The following is a 21,347-nucleotide window of genomic DNA, read 5'->3' on the forward strand; positions in this document are numbered from 1 at the left end:
CACACACATACACACACACACACTGCAGACGACTGATACCTATTCCCCTCTTCATACTCTAGGCGGAGGACGAGGAGGGCTACCGTAAGCTGATTGACCAGAAGAAGGACAAGCGGCTGGCCTACCTGCTGCAGCAGACGGACGAGTACGTGGCCAACCTGACCGAGCTGGTGCGCGCCCACAAGGCCGTGCAGGCCCTCAAGGAGAAGAAGAAGAAGAAGAAGAAGAAGCCGGTGAGTTACCACACAAATACACCTACCGCGACAAGAGCGAAGCGAGCGACGGAGGTAATTGACTTTGTATTGAGTCGCTCGACAAAAACGATTCTGGAGACTAGTGCGATTCACACGCCGAGAGCGACAGTTTGAAGTTGAAATCCTTTCAACTTTCTATGATGCGGTTCGGCGACCAGCCGCGACAGCCAATGACTGTATAGAGGTCAGTGACCACAGCCAATGGGAATGTTTGAATGCTTTGCCTGGACATACGCTAGTCGCTTCAATCGCTCGTATCACTCTTGCTGCACAGAAGCGATTCTCTGTCGCTTGAATCGCGTTGCGGCTGGTCTATTTGTCCGGTTATGCGGAGGCATGTTTAAATGTTAAATACATAATATATTATATGTTGTATTTTTTGTTGTGTGTAACAAATTGGCATGCCACTATGTCAGAATTGCTGCACAGCCAAGATCTTCATCTGTGATAATGTACTTCTATGTTTTGGACTTTATTTTTTTCAAAATTAAACAAAAGTAGCGATTCCTGTTTGTTGCTAATTCTTCCGTCTTGTTTGTGCCTTATTCTCCTGTGGCTTTGACTCTGTGTGAGCAGGTGGAGAACGCTGAGGGCCAGACAGGAGGAGTGGGCCCGGATGGAGAGGTGAGTTTACACAGGAGCACGCTGCTGTTCGGGGAAACTGGATCAAAGCAACATTGACAAGTGTACGGGAGCGTGTCTATGTTCCCACAGCCCATTGGTCCCACATCACTAAGACTTTTAAAATAAATGTTTAGGCCCATTGGTCCCACAGCCCATTGATCCCACAGCTTATACCTACTGGCCCATGTTCCCACATTTCTAAGAATTTATTCAAATTTAGGCCCTATGTCCCATGGCAGGGAGACAGGCATGTTCTCTTAGTTTACTCAGAAATGTGGGAACATAGAGTTGTGGAAAATAGGGCCTATATTTGTATAATTTCTTTAAAAAATGTGGGAACATGGAGCAGCAAGAATAAGCTGTGGGACCAATGGGCTGTGGGAACATAGAGCTGACCCCACGTTTACATCTTGACTTTACATCTTCACCAAATTCCATAGGATGAGTTTCCCATGATGGTTATTTTACAGAGCTTTCTTAGAATATGCACCAGATTTTGTGACATAGTATCATTATGGGATGCCGTGTCCGCACTGACACAGTAAATTAACCTGAGGGTAAATCTGGTACAATACTTGAAATGGCAACAGGCTACATGCTACACGGATCCATTGACTTTCACTAGCTTAGCGACATGCTCCCTCTTTTAACTTGTCTTAAAGCAAGACAACGGCTTACATGAAAAATAAGGCACTTTACCACCTTTATAAATCCTGGCCAAGGATTTTAACTGTATTTAGCCCCAAAATAGTGGCATACCCCTTTAATGTTTTAATTGTACATGGTCCCTAATGAATTGAAATTGAGTTGTGCTGTGTGTGCAGCCCCTGGATGAGACGAGTCAGATGAGTGTGCCTCCTATTGCCAAATCTGATCTTTTTATGAATTAACTAAGTAATAAACTAATATTTACTAGTATGGCTTAAGTATAGGAAGTTTTGCAGCTAAAAATGGCTATTTCTGGAAATTCTGAATGCAATTTTTCCACATTAATGAATAGTTAGAATTTGAAGGTGGTTTTAAGTAGTCATGAAAAAGGTTACATTAATGAATGGGCAGAATGAATTCTGGAAAGAAACCTTACACAGGAAAATAAATCTTACACTGTGCACCTTTAATAGATGGAAATAGAGTTGAGTTGTTGTGGTGTGTGTACAGCCAATTACACATGGTCCCTAATGAATTGAAGTTGAGTTGTTGTGGTGTGTGTACTGTGCAGCCACTGGATGAGACGAGTCAGATGAGTGACCTGCCGGTGAAGGTGATCCACGTGGACAGCGGCAAGACCCTGACGGGGGTGGAGGCCCCCAAGGCCGGCCAGCTGGAGACCTGGCTAGAGATGAACCCCGGGTGAGGAGGACTCGACCCTTATCACAACATAATAATACACTTTATTTGGAGGGCCTCTCAAGATACTCAAGGTCACTTTAAAGGGCATGATAAAAGAGATCATACTAAAGGATAAGTCCAGCCAATTTGTAATTGTAATGCCTCTACCCTTATCACATTCACAACATAATAATACATTATATTTGGAGTGCCTCTCAAGATACTCAAGGTCACTTTAAAGGGCACAGTAAGAGAGATCATACTGGAGACCTGGCTGGAGATGAACCCCTGGTGAGGAGGACTCGACCCTTAGCACAACAAACAGCAATTAGTTAGTTAGGCGATCAAAAAAATAATCTAATTAATTACAGAATTTATTTCTGATAAATCTAATTCATCTCATTTCATCCCATATGTTATCATCCCTATATCACCCCATTGTACTTGGTATGAAAGAGAGCGGTGGGACAAGAGTGTTAATATTACATTTTATTTGGAGTGTCTTTCAAGATGCTCAAGGACACTTCACAGGGCATAATAATATTGTCGTTAAATAAGTAGTAGGACAGTAATCAAAATAAGACAAACCTTATCACAACATAATACATTTTATTTGGAGTGCCTTTCAAGATACTCAAGGTCACTTTAAAGGGCACAGTAAAAGAGATCATACTAATGTATAAGTCCAGCCAATTTGTAATTGTAATGCCTCTACCCTTATCACAACATAATAATACATTTTATTTGGAGTGCCTTTCAAGATACTCAAGGTCACTTTAAAGGGCCTTATAATAAAAGAGTAAGAACAGTACCCAAAATAAGACAGAGGTCAGCAATACTGTCCATGTTTTAAAAAAAAGCATAGCAGCAATGAAAAGTGACTCATGGGGAGTAACACGGAGCAACAGTGTGATATCAATGTGATATCAATATTGATTTAAATAATCGTGATATTGATTTTTCTCATAATCGAGCAGCCCTATCGTGTTGTCTTAGTGTTTTTATGGCAGCCTCAAGTCATGTTGTTTTACATTTGTACTCGTCATGGTGTCCTCCAGTCCTCCTTACCTGCTTGACCAGCACTCTGGTTATCTGTTGTTTTTAAAATTCTTTTAGCTTTTAACTTTTAACTTTGACTTGACTTTATCGCTCTCTCTCTCTCTCTCTCTCTCTCTCTCTCTCTCTCTCTCTCTCTCTCTCTCTCTCTCTCTCTCTCTCAGCTATGAAGTGGCTCCCAGGTCAGACAGTGAGGATACTGGATCAGAGGCAGAAGAGGCAAGTGAAAAAGGCCAGACGACTGAAATGTAACTTGTGTGCGGTGATATAGAAACTCTCACGGTGTGTCTAGTACAGTGTTTCTCAACCGGGGTGCCGCAGGCCCCCCTAAGGGGGTGCCACGGAAACGTGGCTGATGAATAAATTATGTAGGCTAGGCTAATATAATACATACCGGTATTTGTCTAAATTAATAAATTAATGCTTAGTCAGTGTAATCTTTCATCTGCCATTTAGGCACAATAAAGTACATTTAGGTCGCCCCAGTAAGCTGCAACTTCGAAGGTAGGTTGTGAGTACTTTTCTAAGCTTGTGTGGTATCGGATGCGATGCCATATTACAGCTTGTTGGTTTGGGGTGCCTTGACATTTTTCATGAATTGAAAGGGTGCCTCGCAGAAGCGTGACATAGCTCATTACCTTAACATTAGTTGACTTTCAATCGCTGAAAATTCACTCTGTCGCCCAGGCCACTTCACTCCTGGCAAATTGGCTTGGGTCACTTTATTTGCCGACCCACCATAGGGAAATGATAACTTCCAACGTTTCGGTAGCGAATAGGTCGCTCTTGGTGAACACAAACCTTTAGGTAATGATACACAGGGTAACTTCTTGTGCAATGTTGCCTGTCAACATCATGATTGGCTATTCATTTTCTGATATGGTTCAAAAAAGTTGTCTACGGCTAATCTAAGTTCTGTTGATAGAAATGTTATGTTATGAACAGTCTAAGCATCATCCTACAAAGCCGTTGCCAGGGCACGTAGCTCAAAAAGTTTCCCTGCGTATCATCACTTTTATTCTGTCCTCAGCGATCTGATATTTTGTGGTTTATTTGTGCAGGAGGAGGAGGAAGAGCAGCCTCAGTCCTCCTCCCAGACCCCGTCCTCCACGGAGGAGAAGAAGAAGATCACCGATCCTGAAGGGGAAGACGTGTCCGAGGTGGACGTACGACACATCATCGAGTAAGAGATGAGAGAAAGCGTCTTTTCAAGTTGTTTTGCCACATTTGCATTTCCTAAAAACACCCTTAAAGCCCTTAAATTCCACTTTGAAAGCATCATGTAAAGACGTCACAATTAGGAATTAAGGAAAGTTCAATGTGAACTCGATGAGACCAGTTAGCCGCCAGCTGGTCTCATAGGACTCAATGTTAACTGCTAGCTTGGAGGTAAAATTTGCACCGCCATATCCAGAGAATGGTTGAAAGTACAGGAGAACAGTAAAACCTTATTATCTAACTCAAGGGGAGGTGTAAAATAAGCCTAATCTCCAAAAATGGGACAGTATCACTTTAAATGCTAAGTACATGTTTGGTCTTGCGCTGCAGGGAGGCCAAGCAGGATGTGGATGACGAGTACGGTAGCGCTGCCTTTGCGCGCGGCTTGCAGTCCTACTACGCCGTGGCGCATGCCGTCACCGAGAAGGTGGACAGGCAGTCCTCTCTGCTCGTCAACGGCCAGCTCAAACACTACCAGGTCAGCAGCACACTCTCAAACAGCTCAAACACTACCAGGTCAGCAGCACACTCTCAAACACTACCAGGTCAGCACCACCACATTCTCAAACACTACCAGGTCAGCAGCACCACACTCTCAAACACTACCAGGTCAGCACCACACTCTCAAACAGCTCAAACACTACCAGGTCAGCAGCACACTCTCAAACAGCTCAAACACTACCAGGTCAGCAGCAGCACACTCTCAAACACTACCAGGTCAGCAGCACCACACTCTCAAACACTACCAGGTCAGCAGCACCACACTCTCAAACAGCTCAAACACTACCAGGTCAGGAGCACACTCTCAAACAGCTCAATCACTACCAGGTCAGCAGCACCACACTCTCAAACAGCTCAATCACTACCAGGTCAGGAGCACACTCTCAAACAGCTCAATCACTACCAGGTCAGCAGCACCACACTCTCAAACACTACCAGGTCAGCAGCACACTCTCAAACAGCTCAATCACTACCAGGTCAGCAGCACCACACTCTCAAACAGCTCAATCACTACCAGGTCAGCAGCACACTCTCAAACAGCTCAAACACTACCAGGTCAGCACCACACTCAAACAGCTCAAACACTACCAGGTCAGCAGCACCACACTCTCAAACACTACCAGGTCAGCAGCACCACACTCTCAAACACTACCAGGTCAGCAGCACCACACTCTCAAACAGCTCAAACACTACCAGGTCAGCACCACACTCAAACACTACCAGGTCAGCAGCACACTCTCAGACCACGTCGTAGTTGTTTTTAAGCAGAGCCATGGAGTTCGGGAGTGCGTTTCTCGAAAGCATAGTGGCTAGCCAGTTAGCAGCTTGGTTAGATAGATAGATAGATAGATAGATAGATAGATAGATAGATAGATAGATAGATAGATAGATAGATAGATAGATAGATAGATTGATTGATTGATTGATTGATTGATTGATTGATTGATTGATTGATTGATAGATAGATAGATAGATAGATAGATAGATAGATAGATAGATAGATAGATAGATAGATAGATAGATAGATAGATAGATAGATAGATAGATAGATAGATAGATAGATAGATAGATAGATAGATAGATAGATAGATTGATTGATTGTTTATTTGTCCTTTCGGAAAATTGTTCTGTGCCATTTTCAGTGCATCTGATACAATTACAAAGACATTACAATAAACAAAAACACAATAGACAAACACAACCCCCCCTCCCTCTATAGGACAAGAAGACAGGTTGACAAAAAAACCCAACTTAAACACAGTAAAGTGCAGTTATTCAGTACCAAAGTGCAATGTGCTATTCAGTCTAAGTTACAGTTGTCTTATTTAACATGGATATACTAGTAGGTATAAATGATCGACGGGCTCTGTTTGTCTTAAATGAAGGCATCCTTAACCTCCTACCTGAGGGCAACAACTCATATGCTTGCTGTAAGGGGTGTGAGAGATCCTCACATATAGTATTTCCCTTCTAGTTGCCAATGGGAATAGATTCAAATTATTCTAGGCCCCGGCTTCCTTGTTGCTGAAGACTAACACAGAACCACCACACCCTTTACTGCACATTCTGTGTTTGACTGTGTTCTTAGAACTACATTGGAACTACAGTATGTCCATGGCGATATGTGTGTCAAAGGCTCCATGAGCCGCCATCTTTGTGTGAATATGGAAAACAAAGGTCAATGTGATTAGCCCAACTCTTACTTCCATGCCTCTGGGTTTAGGTAGTGTTTTGGGGAGTTTATTTACATTACATTGGCAGATGCTTTTATCCAAATCGACTTACAATCGAGGACATAATTGGCATACAACATTTGCCTATACAAAGTGCACAGGAAATATACAGAACAATAGGGACTGGCAAGTGGGGTTAGGTGTTTTTTTATGGTACTCACTAGTTTGACGCCGTGTCGTCCGGTAGGGCTGTACTTGCGCCTTACGTCATTCAGAGTGACAGCTGCCCCACGGTGCAGAACTGGTAGGCTACGTGTTTTCAGTTGAAGTAGTAGGCCTACACATCTAATGAACCAGTGGACCTATTAGTTATTTTAACAACACATTAAAGTAACTTTGCAAATGACACCCTGATGCAACAGGTGTTCTAAGTTTGGGAATTAGATCGCAGTTGCTTTGAGTCAAGGTCCCATTATTGCAAACGAGGCATAGCGTATTAGAAGCAGTTTGTGAATTAAGCTAAATTATTATTTTTGTAGGTTAGGTGGCCAACGTGTACATTATTTGGTCAAATGCAATGTAGGCTACTACCAGCACATTGCATATAGCCTCCGCCGATGCAACTTTATCTTGACAAGATCTTTAGGCTACAAGAAGCTCACAGTTGCTTTGAGTCCAGGTCCCGTTATTGCAAAAGAGGCTTTAGAGGCATTAGAGTTTTAAGTTTGCTCGCAGTTGCTTTGAGTCGGTCCCGTTATTGCAAACGAGGCATAAGATAACCGGCCTCAGCTCTCGTGCACGAGTACGCACGACCCAAATCCCGCCCATCCGCACGACCCAAATCCCGCCCATCCTAGGCGACACGGCGTCAAACTAGTGAGTCCCGTTTTTTGTTTTTTTTTAAAGCACATTAGCACAGGGTTAAGTAGAGGTCACACACAAAAACGCACACGCTCAACATGCCTTAGAGTCTACCCCGGGTCTTCAGCAGGATTGAGGTGCCCTTAAATCAAGGGTAGGTCATGTCATATTAAATGTGGAATAGACAGACACCATTGTTTGACTTAGGCATTTTATTATTGTACATGACTGTCCAGATGTGCTTTCAACTGTGCGTTCTTTTTAAGAACATACTTTTAAAACATATACAAATGCAATGCAATGCCCAATGTAAACATGTCAATTTCCCGAAACGATCCAAAATGTATCCAAAAGAATTCATTTTGAAACAAAGCTCTCCACTTCATTTGCACCTGGTCCAGATCCAGGGTCTGGAGTGGCTGGTGTCCCTGTACAATAACAACCTGAACGGGATCCTGGCTGATGAGATGGGTCTGGGCAAGACCATCCAGACCATCGCCCTCATCACCTACCTCATGGAGTACAAGCGCATCAACGGGCCCTTCCTCATCATAGTGCCCCTCTCGTGAGTACTCACATAGGCTACGGACCTTAAAGGAGCCCTGTGTAATATTTTAATAGTTTCTCTCTAGAATTCATGCTGCCCACTCACTAATGTTACCCTTTTCACTAATACCACCACCATCACATTCTAAGTTTTCGTTATAACTGGGAAAATTGCACTTTTCATACATTATTTTTGGAACTATGACCGAACTGTTAACTATAAGCAATTAGGAACTAGGAATGAGGAATAGCTCCTTTTGAAATGTGTGAACTGAACTTTGAACTTGTTCCAGTAGAAAATGAACTGTACCTCAAACTCCCATCGGTTACCCACATAGAGATGTGTCATGCAGTCCTGAAACCCTTGCTATTGTCTCATTGTACATGTTTCAGAAGAGCCATTCACTGCCACTTGACTGTGTTAAGAAATCTGTCTGGGGGTTACGTCACAAAGTTGCTGGCCTGCACTTCAGACTACTGTCCACTAGAGGGCAGTGCATGCTGCTTGGTTTTGATGGAGCCTCTCACCTGGGTTTTCAAAAAGTTTTTTTTTTTTTTGCTTGACAGGACTCTCTCCAACTGGGTATATGAGTTTGACAAGTGGGCGCCGTCTGTGGTGAAAGTCTCCTACAAGGCAAGAGTGATTTGGTTTTTTTTTCAACTTTATTTGGACTAGACAGTGAAGAGAGGCAGCGGGAGAGTGGGGAGGATCGGGAAATGACCCCGGGTTGGGAATCGAACCCGGGTCCCCGGTTTAACAGTGTAGTGCCCTAACCGTTTGAGCCACGGCAGGGCCGAGAGTATATCGCTTTGGAGCTGTATTGATAAACCACAGCAGGGCTGCATTTCTCAAAAGAGAAGTTGTTAGCCTGTTAGCAACTTCGGTAGTTGCCAATGGGAAAATGCATTGAAAACAACAAAGTAGCTAATGTAGTAAGCAACTTTGGTTTCGAGAAATCCCCCCCCCAGAATTGAAAAGTATTTTAGAAAAAAAAGCATACTTAGAAAGTAGATTTTAAGTCCTGTATACAACATGTGTTGTTTGAACCTTATGCAAGAGCTGGAACTAAGCATCAATGCTCTTGGTTATTGTGCTTTGTAGGTGAGTAACACGTATGGTTGCCATGTTTTGTCTTTTTTAGGGATCTCGAACTGCGAGAAAAGACTTCGTCCCGATGCTGCGCGGTGGCAAGTTTAATGTGCTGCTGACCACGTATGAGTATATTATCAAAGACAAGCAAATCTTGGCCAAGGTAACGAACCTCACTCAAGTACACACACATATCTACACACACACACACACACACACACACACACACACACACACACACACACACACACACACACACACACACACACACACACACACACACACACACACACACACACACACACACACACACACACACACACATATTAGCACACACACACACACAAAGACATCGACAAATATCCCTACAATTCCTGTTATTGGCAACTCAGTCCAGTTGTGTGCCGTAAGATCACTAGGGGGTTATTCCAGGAAGTGAGTTAAGGTATATTAGCCTTGTGGATTTTTCATTCAAATACTAGATTTAAAGGGTTTTTTTGATAAAGAGGTTTACCTCTTACTGTAGGGACACATAGGAGGCGAAGCGAGCGAAGCAAAGAGAGGCGAAATTCAACCGTCATCAGGTCGTCGCAGTGAATCAAATGGAATGGAACAGTTATGTTGTTGATTTGATTGGGCCGCGGCAGGCGGATTCGCTCCTCATTTGCATAACATTAAACTTTCTTTAATAGTTTCGCTTTGCTTCGCTCCTGTTCGCTTGCTTTCGCTTGCCTTCCCCTCTCTCATAGGAGTAAGTGGCGAAGTTAGCTTCGCTTGGCCAAATTCGCGTCTATGTGTCCCTACCGTTAGAGTAGTTCCAGCTAACTTATCTAGGTGTGCAGCCTAAAGAACCTGCCCAGACAGCTGCCCAATAATGGCCTCATGTTCTCTCTATTCTCTGTCATTCGTGAGTGCAAGTCAGACTGCATCCTACTGTCCATCCCCTACCATTTAAATGGAGCATTTTATGTCACTTTTTAATTTGAATTTTTCGATTTAGTAGGGGCTTTTTTTTTTTTTTTTTGAGGGGTAAATGGCGCTTATCAATTAATCGTAAGTTGAATTAATCGATCATTTGCATCCCTAGTAGGAAGTAGTCTGACTTGTATCCAAGAGTTACAGGCATCTTACTCTTGACACCCCCTCCTCCACTCGAGGGTCCTAAAGTCCCTTCTATTGCATGTCAGTGCTCTCTCGCAGGTGCGTTGGATATACGCTAGTGGTGAGAGCGGTGTGTGCGCGGTCGTGTTGCGGTCGGTCGCGGTCCCCCTGCCCCTTGCATCCACTAGCCTGTCACATGTATTCATTTGCGCTTTGGCTACTGATAGAGTCCAGGTAGGTGGTCACCAAATGTACCGTATCACAGGGCGGGAATTGGCCTCAGGTTGCAGTCCAGAGCCACAGTGAGCCTCCTTCCCCTTACATTGCATTTGTATCTTTTTTTATGATTACTTTTGCCGTTATTTGCTTTAATTATTACTTGGCATACAAGAAATACAAGTTAAGTGTAGCTTAAAGGGGTATACCACTATTTTGGGGCTTAATACAGTTAAAATCGTTGGCCGGGGTTTATAAAGGTGGTGAAGTGTCTTATATTTCATGTTAAGCGTTGTCTTGCTTTAAGACAAGTTAAAAGAGGGAGTATGTAGCTAAGCTAGTGAAAGTCAATGCCTCACTCTAGCATGTAGCATGCTACACGGATCCATTGACTTTTACTAGCTTAGTGACATGTTCCCTCTTTTAACTTGTCTTAAAGCAAGAGAACGGCTTACATGAAAAATAAGACACTTTACCATCTTTATAAACCCTGTCCAACGATTTTAACTGTATTAAGCCCCAAAATAGTGGCATACCCCTTTAAGCTACAAGTTATGTGGCGACAATAGTGCTGCACCTGATGGCCTTTATGGTGAGAATGTTTCTTTGTGTGTGTACCTGTGTGTGCACGACTGTGTTTTTGTATGCATGTGGCAATGTGTGTGTGCGTGCGTGCGTGCGTGCGTTGGTGTGTGTGCCTGCCTGCCTCTTTTCTTTGTGTGCGCGTGCACGTGCTTGTACTAACCACAGATCCGCTGGAAGTACATGATCGTAGACGAGGGCCACCGCATGAAGAACCACCACTGCAAGCTGACACAGGTACATGGCCGTCACTACCAGAGGACACAGAGGTCATGTCCTCTGTATTTTTCTCTCAGAAATGTAAAATTTTATCGAAGATGAAAAGCGATATATGATCAACAATGATGAATTCCGTCTGTATACGCCACCCCCATATATCCTTACGACCGTGATGAATGAAAACAATGTTAAGACTTTGACCGAAGACTTCTAAATGTACAGCACGCAGTATGTGTTATGTGTGAAAAGTGGGCAGCCATGGCCTAGTGGTTAGAGAGTTGGTCTTTCAATCTAGGGGTTGCAGGTTTGAATCCCCCCTGACCTCTCCCTACATCTCCATCCATGGCTGAAGTGCCCTTGAGCAAGGCACCTAACCCCACATTGCTCCAGGGACTGTAATCAATACCCTGAAAAATAGTAAATGTAACTCGCTCTGAATAAAAGCGACAGCTAAATGAACTGTAATGTAATGTAATGTAATGTAATATAATGTAATTTAATGTAGTGTAGTGTAGTGTAATGTAATGTAGTGTAATGTAATGTGGTGTAATGTAGTGTAGTGTAGTGTAGTGTAATGTAATGTAATGTGGTGTAGTGTAATGTAATGTAATGTAATGTTGTGTAATGTAGTGTAATATAATGTAGTGTAATGTAATGTAGTGTAATGTAATGTGGTCTAATGTAATGTAATGTAATGTAGTGTAATGTAATGTAATGTAATGTAATGTAGTGTAATGTAATGTAATGTAATGTAATGTAGTGTAATGTAATGTAATGTAGTGTAATGTAATGTAGTGTAGTGTAATGTAATGTAATGTAATGTAGTGTAATGTAATGTAATGTAGTGTAGTGTAATGTAATGTAGTGTAATGTAATGTAGTGTAATGTAATGTAGTGTAATGTAATGTAATGTAGTGTAGTGTAATGTAATGTCTGGTTTACGTCCCTGCGCAGGTGCTGAACACGCACTACCTGGCCCCGCGCCGTGTGCTCCTGACGGGGACCCCCCTGCAGAACAAGCTTCCGGAACTCTGGGCCCTGCTCAACTTCCTGCTGCCCACCATCTTCAAGAGCTGCAGCACCTTCGAGCAGTGGTTCAACGCCCCCTTCGCCATGACCGGGGAGAAGGTATATAAGATACACACACACACACACACACACACACACACACACACAACACCTTTGAGCAGTGGTTCAACGCCCCCTTCGCCATGACCGGCGAGAAGGTACACACACACACACACACACAGCACCTTCGAGCAGTGGTTCAACGCGCCCTTCGCCATGACCGGGGAGAAGGTATATAAGATACACACACACACACACACACACACACACACACACACACACACACACACAGAACCCTCGAGCAGTGGTTTAACGCCCCCTTCGCCATGACCGGGGAGAAGGTATATAAGATACACACACACACACACACACACACACACACACACACACACAGAACCCTTGAGCAGTGGTTCAACGCCCCATTTGCCATTACCGGAGAGAAGGTATATAGGATACACACACACACACACACACACACAGAACCCTCGAGCAGTGGTTCAACGCCCCCTTCGCCATGACCGGGGAGAAGGTACACACACACACACACACACACACACACACACACACACACACACACACACACACACACACACACACACACACACACACACACACACACACACACAGAACCCTCGAGCAGTGGTTCAACGCCCCCTTCGCCATGACCGGGGAGAAGGTACACACACACACACACACACACACACACACACACACACACAGAACCCTCGAGCAGTGGTTCAACGCCCCCTTCGCCATGACCGGGGAGAAGGTACACACACACACACACACACACACACACACACACACACACACACACACACACACACACACACACACACACACACACACACACACACACACACACACACACACAGAACCCTTGAGCAGTGGTTCAACGCCCCATTTGCCATGACCGGGGAGAAGGTATATAGGATACACACACACGCACACACACACACACACACACACACACACACACACACACACAGAACCCTCGAGCAGTGGTTCAACGCCCCCTTCGCCATGACCGGGGAGAAGGTACACACACACACACACACACACACACACACACACACACACACACACACACACACACACACACACACACACACACACACACACACACACACACACACACACAGAACCCTCGAGCAGTGGTTCAACGCCCCATCCGCCATGACTGGGGAGAAGTTTTAATGGACACACACACGCATGCACGCGCACACACACACACTCAGCACCTCCGAGCAGTGGTTCAACGCCCCCTTCAGAACGGTGCCAATGCCTGTTCCCGCTAGCCAGGCTGCGCCCTCCTAGTGACGCAACACCTTCGAATCGCGATTACAGGTCTATGATAATCAGGCAACGTTCCCGCACCAGTTACATAACGACTATAACGCTTACCTGCAAACCACCGTGTTCATACCGGGTTCTGAACTTTAAAAAAATAAATAAAAAAATGTCATATCAGTGTAGTTTGAGCCAGGCTTAAATTGTGCGAAAAAAAAAAATGTCTTTTGGTGTCATGCAGGTGGACCTGAATGAGGAGGAGACCATTCTCATCATCCGGCGTCTACACAAGGTGCTCCGCCCCTTCCTGCTCAGGAGGCTGAAGAAGGAAGTGGAGGCCCAGCTGCCAGAGAAGGTAACCAGTAGCGCCCTCTAGAGGCCCAGCTGCCAGAGAAGGTAACCAGCAAACACCTTTTAGTAGAGTAGCCCAGCTCCCTGAGAAGGTAACGCCTGATACATAGATTACATTACATTACACTTAGTTGACGCTTTCATTTCAATCAAAGCGACTTACAGTTATTATTATTTGTCAGGGTATTGGTTACAGTCCCTGGGGCATTGCTCATGGGCATTTCAGCCATGGATGGAGATGTAGGGAGAGGTCAGGGGGGATTCGAACCTGCAACCCCCAGATTGAAAGACCGACTCTCTAACCAATAGGCCATGGCAGCCCCTTGTCATGTGATGCCACTTTTCATACATGAAAAGGGGAATCTTGTCCATGCCTGCCATTTTGAATTTCCAGAAATAGACATTTTTAGCTGCAAAACTTACTGTACTTTGGTTATACTAGCAAGTATTGGTTTATATATAAAAGAAAATGTGCATGTAAAGGTCACATTTGGCAATAGACAGCACATGTTCAATGAGCAGCACAGTTGCAATACCTACTCTGACAACCATCCTACACAGTGCACCTTTAACTTCCTCCTTCCCTTGTCTCCTTGTCCCTTGTGTCAGGTGGAGTATGTTATAAAGTGTGACATGTCAGCCCTGCAGAGGGTGCTGTATCGCCACATGCAGGCCAAAGGAGTGCTGCTGACCGACGGCTCAGAGAAGGACAAGAAGGTGAGACAGATGATTTTGTCTTCTTGTCCATCTTGACTCTCTCTGTCTCTCTCTCTGTCTCTCTGTCTCTCTCTCTCTCTCTCTCTCTCTCTCTCTCTCTCTCTCTCTCTCTCTCTCTCTCTCTCTCTCTCTCTCTCTCTCTCTCCCCTTCTGGTTGTGTGTCCATGCTTGTTTAGAACTAACACTGTTATATCTAGCATAGTGATTATATGTGCTATATACAGCTCCAGGCCACTTTATTAGAATAGTGTGAAAAAGATGATTTATTTCCATAATTCCATCAATAATGTTAAACTGTCATGTATTATAGAATCATGGCCCAGTTTTTTTTTAACTATTCCAATCATTCAATTGTTTGTTTTTACATATTTTGGCCTTCCAACTAAAAAAAAAACATAAATTGGTTAATTCACAACATTAGAATATTGTGATAAAATCACAATTTTCTTCAGCAAAATTCAGGTCACATCAAATCAGTTGAAATTTGGTACTATCTACATATCATGCAACGTTCAACACTTGGTTGGTACTCTCTCTGTCTTAATAACTGCCATGATGTGTTTAACATTGAAGTCAATGGCAAAAATAGTACATGGGAGTTATGGAAGCCCAGACATCCTTCATGCTTTGCTATCTCATGCTATTCTAATAAAGTGGCCTGGAGCTGTAATTCCTGACTATGGTTCAATTTGTACGAGACATACTTTATATATGTATTCTCTTGTCTTGCAGGGTAGAGGAGGCACCAAAGCTCTGATGAACACCATCGTGCAGCTGAGAAAGATCTGCAACCATCCCTACATGTTCCAGCAGATTGAGGTGCGCTTAACTTTGACACAATATTTCACACCAATGGGCATTCATTCTTGAGGGCTCAATACCAACCGCACAATTCTCACCAAAGAGAACATTACTTTTTTGCTTTACCCAGCAAAAATGACAAACTTAACATACAGTCTACTCTAGAGTAATACATTCTTAACATACCAAATATCCTCTCAAAGTCTCATGTCAATGTTTCCTTTCGTTCAGTATAATATTTGCATTTTAATCTCTACTTTTCTAGGAATCATTCTCAGAGCACTTGGGCTTCTCAGGGGGATTTGTCCAAGGGTAAGCATGGGTTTCACCATTTACTAGAAGCTACATTTACTTAGAATTTCAAGTGTAAAAATCAGCAACCTGTCCTGTTCTCCTACCCTTAAAGGAGTAGTCCACCTTATTTCACGAAATTGCGTGTACTGATAAAGCACTTTAAAATGAATGTAAAATTCTCCAGAGTGCAAAAATCAGTTGTGGCTTGATGCTAATGGTACAGTTCACTTCCAGTTATTTATAATGTAAATCTAAGTACTGAACACACTGAGAAGAAAATGATACGCACATTCATGTGTAATAATTGGAAATGCTGCAAATATGTGAAAATCAAGGGTGCTCTGTTCCTGTGTCTGGTGCGTGCAGCCCTGACCTGTACCGGGCCTCAGTAAATTATACTCTAATCTACTCTACTCTACTCTACTCCACTCCACTCCACTCTACTCTACTCTACTCTACTCTACTCTACTCTACTCTGCTCTGCTCTGCTCTACTCTGCTCTGCTCTGCTCTACTCTACTCTACTCTACTCTACTCTACTCTACTCTACTCTACTCTACTCTACTCCACTCTACTCTACTCTACTCTACTCTACTCTACTCTACTCTACTCTGCTCTACTCTCTCTCTAGCCCTGACCTGTACCGGGCCTCTGGGAAGTTTGAGTTGCTGGATCGCATCCTGCCCAAGCTGCGGGCCACCAACCACAAGGTGCTGCTCTTCTGCCAGATGACCTCGCTCATGAACATCATGGAGGACTACTTCACCTACCGCAACTTCAAGTACCTGCGCCTCGATGGTGAGCAATAGTGGTGTGGATCGGCACTGCCCTCACGATCCGATTCGATCACGATTCGGGAGGTTTCGATTCGATTCGATTCTATGTGTTTTCCGATCTGATCCGATCCGCTTCAATAGTACAATGCATTGCAATGCATTACATTTCTACTGAAAGCAAAGCAAATGTTTAATCAGTCATGATGAGGCAATACAAGTAGTCAGATACTGAGCAACAATTCATTGGCTGTTTTCTGTATCAGTCTGTATCAGTCTTGCAATGTTTTGAAGTGCTTTTATTTCATTTAACATTCATTTGCTCCCGAAATATCCATGGAAGTAATTGAAACTTAAAAAAAAATGCCGGATCGATTCTGGAACTTGCCGGATCGATTCTGGATCGTCCATGCCCCGCATCGATTCGGATCGCCGAATCGATCATTGTTGACACCACTGGTGAGCAATGTTGCTAGTTTGGGCTGCTTCCCGCCCAATTGGGCTGCTTAGGATGGCCGTTTGTGGGCATTTATGGCCAAAGAAATCACTTTACTTCAGTTCATATTGGATTCCAGGAGGGTTTTGTACATTTTTTGGAAATCATCAGTGTCATCTGCCAATAGCGAGGCATAGTTCGAGGCATGCGCTTCTAGCAATGGCGAGGCAGGCGCTTCTACCTTTTGAAATGCCCTCTTGGCATACAGAGAGGTCTCTTCTATTCAATCTATTCAGACATTGTCTGATGTGTGGTGTCTGAGTTCTGGCAGCCCTTCACTCTCTGCGTCCTTGTATCCGTGGCTGTCCTGTTTTTTATGCGTTGTGTTTTTTTGTCCACTGTATGCCTTGATGTTGTAAATGTGCCAGAACAAAATTCTATCAACTTTGTTGACATGGCAATACATTTACTGAATCTTGAGACTGAATCTTTCCAAAACACTAAGCCAAAGGCTTAGACAAAGACTATGGCATTTGTATGCATCTTTTTAATTATTTGATTTAATGTAGCATCAGGACAATCAGTACTTGGTAAATGTAACCTGATTAGTCTTTACCAAATTCAAACAACAAAACATTGACCTTAAACGGTGAAGCACAATAAATTGCTATATTGAGATATGAGAATTTCAAATGATCTCAATATATTGACAAAAAGATCATTTGAATGTCCTCAATTTACATTAGAAAGTTTCCTTAAACATCCTTAATTTACCGAACCCTGTCCATCCATGGACATGATCTGTTTATGGTCACCTTCTTCTTCTGATGTGGTCTAATGGTTAGGGAGATGGTCTTTAAATAAGAGGGTGACAGGTTTGAATCTCTGCGACACTTACCTCTCCCTACAACTCAGCAGTCCATGGCTGAAGTGCACTTGAGCGAGTAATCTAACCCCACCCCCACACTGTTCCATGGACTGTAACAAGTACCCTGTAAAAAATATCTGTTAGTCGTTTTGGATAAAAGCATTAGCGAAGTGTAATGGAATGGATAGTCATTCTCTACTCCATGTGTATAGGAACCACGAAGGCTGAGGATCGCGGCATGCTGCTGAAGACCTTTAACGCTGCGGAGTCAGAGTATTTTGTCTTCCTGCTGAGCACCAGAGCCGGGGGCTTGGGCCTCAACCTGCAGTCAGCCGACACCGTGGTCATCTTTGACAGCGACTGGAACCCACATCAGGTACTTATGTTTTAGTTTTTATGTATATTTTTGGGCTTTTATGCCTTTATTTAGGGAAGGACTGTGAGAGTGTGGCAGGAAACGAGTGGGAGAGACAGAAAGGGGAAGGATCGGCAAGGGACCTCGGACCGGAATCGAACCCAGGTTGCTGAGGTAATGGTATGGCGTCTTGGCTCATTGATCCACCGCGACCCCAGGTAGTTATGTTTTTTATAGCACATTTAGACGGCTAATGTAACTCAGAGTCCAGGTTTATTTTCCGCTGTCCCACATACGTTTTTAAAAGAAAGAAAGAATAAAAGGAATGGTGGGGGGGCTGCCATATGCAAAATAAAGCCGGGCAGTAAAGTATACAACTACGAGTGCTGTCCTGTGTGCTTTATTTTGTGTGTCGGTAACACTTTAGAATAATGGATGCAAAAAAGCATTATAAAGACTTAATAAATAATTAACTATTGATGAACAAAACATTAACAAACGTTTGTAAATGACTAGGAAATGCTATGTTAATATTTTATATTTATCAAACATTAACAAGTTGCTTGTAAATGAATAAAATACTCTGTTATAAGGTGTGTAAATGTATGTCTTGCGGAATGAGCACCCAGTTGCTTTTAACTTTTGTTGAGTTGAGCGTGTTTAAAACTTGGTTCGAGAGGCTACCATATTATATTATGCCCATAACATTTCTCCTTTATTTGTTTTCTCCCTCCAGGACTTGCAGGCCCAGGACAGAGCCCACCGCATCGGGCAGCAGAACGAGGTGCGCGTGCTGCGTCTCTGCACCGTCAACAGCGTGGAGGAGAAGATCCTGGCGGCCGCCAAGTACAAGCTGAACGTGGACCAGAAGGTGATCGAGGCGGGCATGTTCGACCAGAAGTCCTCCAGCCACGAGCGACGCGCCTTCCTGCAGGCCATTCTGGAGCACGAGGAGCAAGACGAGGTTTGGAGCTATGAACACGCATACACATACACATCTAAATGCTACATGCTGCCGGATCCGGAACCGGATCTTGGATCCTGTACATCTCTAATGCTAATAGATTTAGATTAGATTAGATTAGATGTTCGACCAGAAGTCCTCCAGCCACGAGCGACGCGCCTTCCTGCAGGCCATTCTGGAGCACGAGGAGCAAGACGAGGTTTGGAGCTATGAACACGCATACGCATACACATACACATCTACATGCTACATGCTGCCGGATCCGGAACCGGATATTGGATCCTGTACATCTCTAATGCTAATAGATTTAGATTAGATTAGATTAGATGTTCGACCAGAAGTCCTCCAGCCACGAGCGACGCGCCTTCCTGCAGGCCATTCTGGAGCACGAGGAACAAGACGACGTTTGGAGCTATGAACACGCATACATGCTACTGCTAATACATCTACATGCTACTGTCAATGCTATGCTATGCTACACATCTACATGCTTCTGTTTAGGACGAGGTTGGAAACATGAATACATCTACATGCTACTGTCAATGCTATGGTATGCTACACATCTACATGCTTCGGTTTAGGACGAGGTTTGGAAACATGAACACATCTACATGAATACATCTACATGCTACTGTCTATGCTACGCTATGCTACACATCTACATGCCACTGTTTAGGACGAGGTTTGGAAACATGAACACATCTACATGAATACATCTACATGCTACTGTCTATGCTACGCTATGCTACACATCTACATGCCGCTGTTTAGGACGAGGTTTGGAAACATGAACACATCTACATGAATACATCTACATGCTACTGTCTATGCTACGCTATGCTACACATCTACATGCCGCTGTTTAGGACGAGGTTTGGAAACATGAACACATCTACATGAATAAATCTACATGCTACTGTCTATGCTACACATCTACACATCTACATGCCGCTGGTTTGGAAACATGAACACATTTACACTGTACTGTATATGCTACTGTTTAGGACGAGGTTGGAAACATGAACACATTTACACTGTACTGTATATGCTACTGTTTAGGACGAGGTTTGGAGCTATGAACACATTTACACTGTACTGTATATGCTACTGTTTAGGACGAGGTTTGGAACTGTGAACACATCACAATTATGCCAAAGTTGTTTGATAACGTGTTGTGTCAAGAATTTTACCTGTTTTTGAACAGGTTGAAATTTGTAGTTCATCTTTCCTACTAAAAAAACAAATCATAGGAGCACAAAAAAAGTGGCGTGACGTCTTTCACTACTCATGAGCAGGAGGAAGATGAAGTCCCCGACGACGAGACACTGAACCAGATGATCGCCCGGAGTGAAGACGAGTTCGACCACTTCATGGTGACTGTCTAGTTTGTCTTCTTCAAACATTTTTTTTGAAAGAACAAATTTGGAACATTTGAGGCTTAATCCGCAAAACAATTTATCTTTCTCTGATGCTCAGCTTTTTTTTATTATTATTGTTATTGTTGTTATTATTATTATTATTATTTATTTGTTATGTAATGAGCTATTTTTTCAGAACTTGAAAAGATTTCCATGTGAGGCAACTTTCATGTCGTTTCATTCTCTCTTCCACCACCTCTCCCCACGTTGCTTCTTGCTCCCCCTCATCGCTCCCTCCAGCGTATGGACCTGGACCGTCGGCGTGAGGAGGCGCGTAACCCCAAGCGGCGCCCCCGCCTGATGGAGGAGGACGAGCTGCCCTCCTGGATCCTGAAGGATGACGCGGAGGTGGAGCAGCTGACCTACGAGGAGGAGGAGGAGAAGATGTTTGGACGCGGCTCACGCCAGCGACGGGAGGTGGACTACAGCGACACGCTCTCCGACAAACAGTGGCTCAAGGTACTAAAACACTTTAATGATATACTAAAGCAGTGGCTCAAGGTACTAAAACACTTTAATGATATACTGAAGCAGTGGCTCAAGGTACTAAAACACTTTAATGATATACTAAAGCAGTGGCTCAAGGTACTAAAACACTTTAATGATATACTAAAGCAGTGGCTCAAGGTACTAAAACACTTTAATGATATACTCAAGCAGTGGCTCAAGGTACTAAAACACTTTAATGATATACTGAAGCAGTGGCTCAAGGTACTAAAACACTTTAACGATACAGTATACTC

At 43.6% G+C, this 21,347-nt stretch overlaps 1 protein-coding gene across 1 annotated transcript in view; it reads left to right on the forward strand.

The window, feature by feature from the left end:
* The window catches only part of LOC134446627 (transcription activator BRG1), a 45,426-nt gene that overhangs the window by 14,054 nt on the left and 10,025 nt on the right, over nt 1-21,347 (forward strand). Inside the window, exons 9-28 of the mRNA XM_063195937.1 lie at nt 63-233; nt 831-878; nt 2,098-2,228; nt 3,428-3,482; nt 4,325-4,446; nt 4,812-4,959; nt 7,918-8,081; nt 8,630-8,696; nt 9,205-9,315; nt 11,220-11,288; nt 12,225-12,398; nt 13,870-13,983; nt 14,589-14,696; nt 15,429-15,515; nt 15,763-15,809; nt 16,422-16,588; nt 18,080-18,243; nt 18,959-19,186; nt 20,437-20,559; nt 20,845-21,063. Of these exons, the coding sequence (XP_063052007.1) occupies nt 63-233; nt 831-878; nt 2,098-2,228; nt 3,428-3,482; nt 4,325-4,446; nt 4,812-4,959; nt 7,918-8,081; nt 8,630-8,696; nt 9,205-9,315; nt 11,220-11,288; nt 12,225-12,398; nt 13,870-13,983; nt 14,589-14,696; nt 15,429-15,515; nt 15,763-15,809; nt 16,422-16,588; nt 18,080-18,243; nt 18,959-19,186; nt 20,437-20,559; nt 20,845-21,063 (2,517 nt within the window). The remainder of the gene's footprint in view (nt 1-62; nt 234-830; nt 879-2,097; nt 2,229-3,427; nt 3,483-4,324; nt 4,447-4,811; nt 4,960-7,917; nt 8,082-8,629; nt 8,697-9,204; nt 9,316-11,219; nt 11,289-12,224; nt 12,399-13,869; nt 13,984-14,588; nt 14,697-15,428; nt 15,516-15,762; nt 15,810-16,421; nt 16,589-18,079; nt 18,244-18,958; nt 19,187-20,436; nt 20,560-20,844; nt 21,064-21,347) is intronic.

This window comes from Engraulis encrasicolus, chromosome 1 (assembly GCF_034702125.1).
Source record: "Engraulis encrasicolus isolate BLACKSEA-1 chromosome 1, IST_EnEncr_1.0, whole genome shotgun sequence".
Taxonomy (NCBI): domain Eukaryota; kingdom Metazoa; phylum Chordata; class Actinopteri; order Clupeiformes; family Engraulidae; genus Engraulis; species Engraulis encrasicolus.